Source organism: Pygoscelis adeliae, unplaced genomic scaffold (assembly GCF_000699105.1).
Source record: "Pygoscelis adeliae isolate BGI_AS28 unplaced genomic scaffold, ASM69910v1 Scaffold402, whole genome shotgun sequence".
Classification (NCBI taxonomy): Eukaryota; Metazoa; Chordata; class Aves; order Sphenisciformes; family Spheniscidae; genus Pygoscelis; species Pygoscelis adeliae.
Window position 1 is genome coordinate 6,499,290 of NW_008824411.1, and position 9,018 is coordinate 6,508,307.

Below are 9,018 nucleotides of genomic sequence, written 5' to 3' on the forward strand. Positions count from 1 at the left end.
TGAGGGGAACAATGCATGAATGCCTCCAGTTCTTACTAACTAGACTCCTTTTTAGTTAGTTAATTTAAAGAAGTGTTCAGCAGAGTCTAATTTGGGCAGAAAAATCCTGTTCCGTGCTGGCTAGGAAGGACTAGGACTACTGCCTAAATCTGGCCAACTACTCATGTGGCATAAGCTGGTCTACCCCATTGCTCTGTGTCAGCAAAGAGTCTTGGGTGGTGGGATTGACAAGGTACACTGTATTCCTTGTGGCGGCATAGCCTTAATGTAATCTTTTTGTAGTTAAAATCTGTGCTAGTCTGAAAAGCTCTTCGAGACCTGCTTTAAGGCTGTTTTTAGTGGGGGTCGTCTTTGAAGAAAGCCTACAGGTGTAACGGGGGTTCTGCTTTCCAAAAAGAGGTCATGTCCTGGACGTAGGCCATCTCTTGTGATCTGTAGTTCTGTGAAATGGGTTTTTATTTGAATAATGCTTGTTCTGTGCTTAGATGCTTTGACTGACAGCCTGGTAAAGACAAACTGTCCAAAATTATTACAGTAGCATGTGTCTTAATAGGGCTCTTATTTTTTCTTTTTTCTCTCAGGGGTTGGTTTGACATAGCTTGAAACCCCTAATGCACAATAATATCCATTTGGCTTGCTTAGCAAGAGCTAGATTCTGCAGGGGGATTTTTGTCACCACCTTTCTCCATCTCTTGGTATAGGGATTAAATTACCCTCTGGCCTTAGCTGCTAAGGACTATGGAAGTAAGCCAATTAGGTAAATTAATCTTTAGCCAAGGTTTCTTGGGGTTTTTGTAGGGATACCATTAAACTTAGTTTGCATATGCTGCTGTGAGGAGAGCTTAGCTGCATTGTTCGTGAGGATCTTGGCAGAGCTTTGAAAATGGTTGTCAAATCCCACAAGGTGAATTTGGGTTGTGAGGGACAAGAGTGGGTGGAGGAGAGCGAGAGGCAGTATAACAGCAGAAGGATTTGTCAGAGGTGTCAGAAAAGGAGAACGGTGATGGATATAAAAAAGATGGAGTAGGGATAAAAGACAAGGCATTTAAGGTGCAGAGGCTGAACAGGAGCAAGCAGAAAAACCCAGAGGGGAGACCCAGCTGGATCTGTGTAACTAAGATATGAGGAAGAGGTAATGGTCTGAAACATCTGAATATGATGATCAAGGAGAGTGTGTGGGGGGAATGGGAAAACAGGCTAAGATGCAAGTGAATAATTTGAACTGCTGCAAAGAGACTGGTTTCCCTGTGGTTAGAAGGTGCATTTGACATAATAATGAGAAGAAAAGATGTGAGTTATTTTTTTTAATTCTTTCCTTCAAGCATGCTGCAAGATACGTTGAGCAATGGCAAAGCGAAGTTAGATTTCTTTTTAACTCTTAGTATGAACAAAGTGTGCAGTGACAGCTCACAAATGCCGTTGTACCAGTGAAGCTGGTAATGGATAAGATGTATTGGGTCTTTCAGTATATCTCCAACAGCCAGTGCACTCACTGGATAATTCATAACCATCAGTATTCTGATATTTTGCTCAGTATCCTTTAATTGCTCTAAGTGATGGTTTTCCTTTGAAGTGGGAAGAGGCAATAGCTTCCTGTATTTTCTTTATTTTTGTAGTAATTGGTATGTCACTGGTGCTGATGCATCTTTTTAATAATTGTTCATATGATATGTGGCAGAAATTCAAATATGCTCCCAACATGCAAAATGGTGTCTCAGTTACGTGTTTGGTATGTTTAGTGTGCACTGATCTGCTTATTTAGTCTGATTGCTGAAAACAGAGTTGTGTTTAATTCTTGTTTAGCACTGATTTCGGTCATAATGTGATAGTGAAGCCTGGGGTGTAGGCAGACGTCTCTGCAAAGTGACGTATGAGATGTGTCATCTTGGTTCATCCCTGCAGAACTGCAGAAGGGCTTGGGGCAATACTGCATTCCCGTTCTCTCGAGTTAGTGGCATACATGGTGCGAAGGGTGATCTGTCAGCATTGTCGTGCTGCCATGCAAAGGGGTATTGCACTTAAGCCGTGGCAGAGCTGACATCTGCTTAGGTATGTGAGGAATGAAGGAAAGGTACCTGAACTTTCGTAAAGAAGGACATCAGATAGCTAGAACGCTGCGTGCAAAGCTGGGACGATAGTATGTTTTTTCTACCCTGTGCCAGAAACTTGGTTTATATATTCTCAAGTGGTTCCTCATCTCTAAAGTTACAATCTTGATTTTATTTTCTTCCTTTTTTGGTAGGCTGATAGTCGTGGATACTTTGATTGTTTTGACTTTTTCCTGATTGGTCTGATAATCCTGATTGCCCTCTGCGGTTCTCAGTCTGCCATTCTTGGGAAGGATTAACATTCTTTTGAAACATGTCAGGGAAGGTAGATTGAGTCTGAAGCCTCCATTAATTCAAAAATAACTGAAGAGGTGATGATTAAATGGGTATTCTGTGAACCTGAAAGATAGTCATGGTAGGTTGCAGGCCATTTTAAGTTACTGCAATCTGTGTGATAGTTTAGTATGTTCAGATGTCACGGTGATGAGTGACCCTATAAAAAATGTAAGTAGAAGAGCAGAGAAATTTGGTTAAATCATGCAACTAGAATTCTTTGCAGTGGAAATCCATCTCCAGCTCTGTCAAAGAAAACTCAAGTGACAATGGCCAAGTCAGCTAATCTTCTTTGCTTTGAGTCACTCTTTGTGAAATGCAGCTAATATTCCTCTGCCACGCAAGGCTATTATGAGGTTCAGTTAATATATATGTATGTGTAGTTGGATATTACAGTGGTGTGTCATAGAAAGCATATAAAAATAGGTATAAATATAAGCCTGTTGCAAGTTGGCATTTGTTTACTTCTAGGTACACTTTGGTTTGAGATGGATTCCTCTTTCACATGATCATGTGTTTGTTTCCACGTTCCAGCATGGAACTACAGGCACTGCTGGTTTTGTGCTCGTAGTCGATGCGAGCCCTAGAGCTTTGGCTGACAGCTGGTAGATTAGTTGATGATGGTCCTGTCTTATGGTTTCCTCCACTGCAGGTGTACCAGTACTCGACCAGGAGAGACCGGAATGGACGTAACTAGCCGTTGCACACTCGGAGATCCTAACAAACTGCCAGAAGGGGTGCCGCAGCCTGCTCGCATGCCCTACATCTCTGACAAGCACCCTCGACAAACTTTGGAAGTCATCAATCTTCTCCGGAAGCACCGGGAGTTGTGTGATGTGGTGCTAGTAGTCGGTGCGAAGAAGATCTACGCCCACAGGGTGATTCTGTCAGCCTGCAGCCCTTACTTCCGAGCCATGTTCACTGGGGAGCTGGCAGAGAGTCGGCAGACAGAAGTAGTGATCAGAGACATTGACGAAAGGGCCATGGAACTGCTGATTGACTTTGCGTACACCTCTCAGATCACTGTGGAAGAGGGAAATGTCCAGACTTTGTTGCCAGCTGCTTGCCTTCTCCAGCTGGCTGAGATCCAGGAGGCCTGCTGCGAGTTCCTTAAGAGACAGTTGGATCCTTCCAATTGCCTGGGCATCCGAGCTTTTGCTGACACTCACTCATGCCGTGAACTGCTGAGGATTGCTGACAAGTTCACACAGCATAACTTCCAGGAGGTAAGAAGCTAGTATGCTGGAATCATGGTGTAAACCTGTGAATGCGTCCTGTGAGAGCCTGGGCAACTCTCACTTTGTGCTTCTTTCCAAATCCTGCCTTTACATCTGCTGTGTGCTCTAATAGTGATGGGTGCCAGCCGTTAGCTGGGGAAGAGAGAGGAAAGAGGTACTTGCAGGACTGTGGTGCACTGGTGGTTTGTATATGATCCACAGCACTTCTTCTCTTAGTGTGGCGAGTGCTATGTGGAAGGCAAGGTCACAGGCATAGTTGGAGTTCAGTATTATATCTGACGTGGCTGCACGATGGTGTGACATTCCACTCACCTTTCAGAAATGTTTGGATTCTACAGGATTGGAGGAGAGATGGGTGTTAAAGTAAGGACAATACATCAATAAAACCAAAAAAAAATGGGTGTTGAGTTTAGGGATTGGACATATGGGTGTGTGTGGGAGCATACAGCTGCCTCAGTGGAGTCTTCAACTCCCTTGCTATAGCAGAAGTAGGATTTTGCATCTATTATTCAGCAGAAGTTGTTTGAAAGTAATTCAAATGTGTAATTTTGTATCTGACCTTTATAAACCCAAGTCTCTTCTCCTTTGTTAATTCTGCCTAGATGATTTTTTGGGGAAAAAAAATTGCCAGCAACTGGTTCAGGGAAGAATCAGCATAATAATTAAGGATTCTGTGAGCAATAGTCTGAGAAGAGTGGGTCTTTACTTACTGTTACACCCAGGATGCAGAAAGGAGCCCAACACTTAAGTGGTGTCTTTCCTGAGCCCTGGTTGGAAGGGCAAGAATTTGCATATATTTTGGAAGCAGCTACTCTCTAGGAGTGTGCTCAGCATGAAGGTCTGTTCCCCTGCTGGAGAGATTCGTCTCTTGCCTTTTCCAGAAACTGCACTCTTCCATCCCTTGGAACAGGCAGCCTGCTATGGAGAAATCTCCTCCTTCCACCTGCTTCACAGGTAGATCCTTTCCAAAGGGAGTAACTCCAGTATCGACTCCTGATGCTAATTTAGTTTCCCCAGAGAAGTGGCAGTATGTAAGTGCTGTGATTGATTGCAGCTTGCTGACTTTTTTTTCCCTGCAGGAAATAGATTGGAATTCTATTAATTTCAGTCAGGTAGTACTTAAGAAAATTGTGAGCAGAAGCAAACACAATTGAACTTGACTGTTGGACACATTGAAGACAATACTTGGTATTTACCTGTAGACACATGACATCAGTTTTCTCTAAACTGCCTGCTATGGGGTTCTTTTCTTTTGCAGTCCCTCGAAGACTGTTAAAGCACACAAAAGCAAAAGTTTTGGACTTGAGAAAACGTTCTCCTCCTCAAAGATAATGCAAATTATACTTGACTTAAGTGAATCACGGCCTCTGGAAAACAATTGCTTGGATTAGAGCACTCTTTCTTTGGCCTGGGCAGGTTTTGGTGTCCCTTTCAGTGCCCTGGGAATTTTGCATCTCTTCATCCTTAATGATCACTTCTTTCACTTCCACTGTTTCTCTGTAGACGATCTTAATGGTGCTGCTTGTTGGGATTGTATTCTGTTCTGCCATTATTTTCCATCTGGTGAGTAGATTGGTAATCCCTGATGGAAGCCAGTGACTTGGTTACTTAATAATACTCCACTGTGGAGGTTGAGAACTGATAAAAAATGTGCCCTCCTCTGCAGAGGCTGTATTGTCATCGTTCCTCCAAGCTGGCAAAAAGAAATGAGATGAGAATTTCCTGAATGGCAATGTAAAATATTAAGCACTAGGCATCAGGCCAACCCATGCAGTTACTCTGAATGCCATCTGAATTGCTTCACGTCCTCTGCTGTGCTAACCTCTAGTTCTATTAATTTTTATGTGTATTTCTGCATTACATCATTAACTTCTTGGTAAAATGTTTTTCCAACTTTCCATTCCCCTCAATTTAATTTGTTGCCTAAAACCCCTAGTGAATCTTGTGCATGTAATATGAAATGGTTCTATTAACAACTCCGCTGTACAAGAACAGCCTTTGTATTTTTTGTTTAGTTTCTGACATCTGTGTGAAGGGGAAAAAAATACACTTAAGGATGAACAACTTGTACTTTGTAGGAACAGACAAAAATTGCACTCCATATTGTATACTCTGACATTTATTCTATCTGTTTGTAAGTGCAGTAATGCACATGAATACTGTTGAGGAAATGAAGCCCATCCAATTCTTGTTTAGTAAGCAAGTCAGTCAAATAGGCCATTAATATTAGTCAGATAATTATTAGTGTCCTGGTAATTAAGCCAAAATAAGCCAAAGCATTTTAAATAATTATTTGTTTTACTATGTAAACTAACAGGTTGCACAGTAGTAATAACTTGGTTTGCCATCGATGCAACTGGGTTTTCTGAGGGTGGAAGGGAGAGTCTGGGTGACCATCCGTAACTCAAAAATTTCCAGACCCTCTGTTTCCAGAGTCTGAGGCTGCACTTAACTGTCGGGGTAAAGTTTAGGCATAAGCTAGTCTATGTAGAAGGGACGGAGTCTATGGAGAAATGTTGATAAAGATCTTTAATGACCAGCCCAGTTGTTACTCTAAGGCCAAAGAAGTGTCTGGGCTAACCTTGCTGTGGCTCTTACTGCCCCTGAAAGCCCATGGAATCCTAGACCAAAGTCTGGTAGCTGGTCTCACTGTCTGTTGTGTTCCTTTCAACTATATTTGCTGTTGTCAGTACTTGGCAATTTTTGTATATTCATTCAGTGCTCTTAATTTCTTTAGGTAATTAAAAGGACTGCACAGCTGACTGCTGTTGAGATGATTGTGTCAAAGAATGTATTTTTCTTTCATTTATGCTGCAAATCATAAAATAAGTCCTGGAATTCTAGTGTGGTTGCAAATGACAAGGACAAGCTGATATTCAGTTATTTTCTGCCACTGAACCTCTCAGATTACAGGCTACAGACTGGGAGTGCTTGTAGGGAAGCCAAGCTGGCAGTTATCAATCAGACCATTTCTGCAGTTCTCTTTATTTCGATTCTTGCATCTTTCCCATCTGCCTGGTATCAGTGCAGAAGATGTGGTTGTGTGTGAGCTCTGTAACCTCTCAAGGCAGTTGCAAGCTGACTCACATGTGCTCTGTGGTGTGTTGTGTGAGCAGGCCTCCAGTGGCATCTAACGCCTCCTGAGAAACTCGGTCGCTATCTTGGGTACTGAAGGAATGAATATGTTTGCAGATTGTCAGTGGCTTGAATTTCACAAGAGATCAGTCCTTAGGGCTTTAGGAGGCTGTGATTCCCTCTTAAGTGCATCTGGACTTGTGCAAACTCTCTATATATTTAGAGCAAATGAAAGAGGCAGGATCAAATGCGTCCATCACCTTCTCCTGAAATATTTTCTGTTGTGCCACAAATCGGCATTCAGGAAGACTTTCCATGTTCTCTACAATGCCACTGGTAACTACTTTCTGAGACTCTTATTTTTGTGCTCTGTTTTGGATTTCTTGTGAATAGAGCCTCTCTATTCTGATACCACTTTAGTCACGTATTTATCACCTATGCAGCATTTTTATTTCTGCTTTATATATTAGACATGGCAAACAAGGAGACTGACTTTTAAAGAAGGGCTTTGTTTTTCCTAAATTTTGAAACCTGATCAGTGTGTTCTGTGGTTTAACACTTTAAACATGTCCTACAAAAAAACTTCATGTAAAATTCCCTTTCACTTGCATCCCCATCTAAAGGTGTCTGTGTTGTGTTGCTAGGGACTGCATTCTGCTCTGTGCAGCAAACCTATCACATGTGTTGATGTCAAAACAGTGATGGGTATTTGGCACTTTACTGGATCAGTCCATTAGACTCTTAATTCAAGTGGACTGTATCCACTTTAGAGTTGCACTGAAGTGCTGGAGTGGTGAATGGCTGTGGTGCTTTGGCCACTGTCCTTACTTTCTCTTTTTTTCCTTTCCATTTAACCAGGTAATGGAGAGTGAGGAGTTCATGCTGCTTCCTGCCAATCAACTCATAGACATTATATCCAGTGATGAGTTAAATGTTCGCAGTGAAGAGCAGGTGTTCAATGCGGTGATGGCCTGGGTGAAATACAGCATTCAGGAAAGAAGACCCCAGCTGCCACAGGTAATCTTGAGTGCAGTAACATTCGAGATGGTTTTATCCAGGGGAAGAGTAATGAGGGCTGATATGGTGGTGCCACAGCAGTGTCACAGTTCTGAATGCATGCAAAGCCACAGTAATTCTCTCTGAGTTCCACCTGTGTTAGATGGCTTGCACTTTGCCTTCATCTAGACTGGAAGGTGCAGTGGCTAGAGCCTTCAGTAGGGGCTTTGTTGAATTGTTTCCAGGTAGGACTTGCCAAACTAGATCATTCCAGTAGTCTGTCCAGACAAACCTGGCTGCATTGCTTTGAGTGTTGTGTAAAAAAACATAGTGGATAAGAAAAAGCTCATCTTCATTTGTGGTGTATCTTTAAGATCTGCTGTTTGATTTATGCCTCAGCCTTCATGATCTTATACTGGAGCTTGTCAGAATGGTTATGTTGAAATACGATGCTTCATCTAAGCCAAGCCATTTCACAGAGAAGCACCCATTCTGACAAAGCTGTCAGCCGGAAAGCCTCTGAAGTCTCAGGCTTTCTGATCAAAAGAGGTGAGAGTCTGCCTGCCTCAGTGTTTCTGCTTTGGAAGCAGACATTAAATGCAACTTTATTTAGTGGAAAGCTTTTGAAAATTGTTTTAAATAAACAAACCAAACCAGAAAAACCTGCTGTTCTCAAGGTAGCTCTTAATTCTCTTATAACTGTGTGCCTTTTTAGGCCCCTCTGTCTATACCTGCATGCTCTTAATGCTCTTATTACTGTGTGCCTTTTTAGGCCCCTCTGTCTATAACTGCATGCACCTCTAAATTCTAAGCTAAGTGGTGAAAGGCATGTTGTTTGTTGTTGTTCATTTACCACACAATACTGGTCACATTTGAGAGCTAAATGGCTGATAAATCTTCTAACTAAACTAGTGTTTCAAGCAGATGTATTGACATCTGTAATTTTGTAAAGGTTTTCAATTGTGAGCTTGTTTTCCTCTGTTAATAGATCCAGTGGATCGTCCCCTTTCAAATACAGATTTTGTGCTGGGTATCTAAATTGATATATTGAAAAGGCAAAGGTGCTGTAAGACGAGCTGCATTTAACTAAAAAGCCAGGATTTGGATGTGTAAATGACCGTGCATGTTTGCCAGAGGAATTATTAACTCTTTATCAAAACTTGTTAGCCACTATCGTTTTCCATTTGGCTTCTTTCATCTCTGTGGGTATATGTGATTTACCATATATGTTCTGTTTTGTGTTTTAGGTCCTGCAGCATGTCCGTCTACCGCTGCTGAGTCCCAAGTTTCTTGTGGGTACAGTGGGCTCTGATCCACTTATTAAAAGC

At 42.0% G+C, this 9,018-nt stretch overlaps 1 protein-coding gene across 1 annotated transcript in view; it reads left to right on the top strand.

Annotated features, from left to right (window-relative positions):
• The window catches only part of KLHL20 (kelch-like family member 20), a 23,916-nt gene that overhangs the window by 4,548 nt on the left and 10,350 nt on the right, over positions 1 to 9,018 (top strand). Inside the window, exons 2-4 of the mRNA XM_009320629.1 lie at positions 3,034 to 3,607; positions 7,553 to 7,711; positions 8,938 to 9,018. The exon at positions 8,938 to 9,018 is cut by the window's right edge and continues 10 nt beyond it. Coding sequence (XP_009318904.1) covers positions 3,034 to 3,607; positions 7,553 to 7,711; positions 8,938 to 9,018 — 814 coding nt within the window. The remainder of the gene's footprint in view (positions 1 to 3,033; positions 3,608 to 7,552; positions 7,712 to 8,937) is intronic.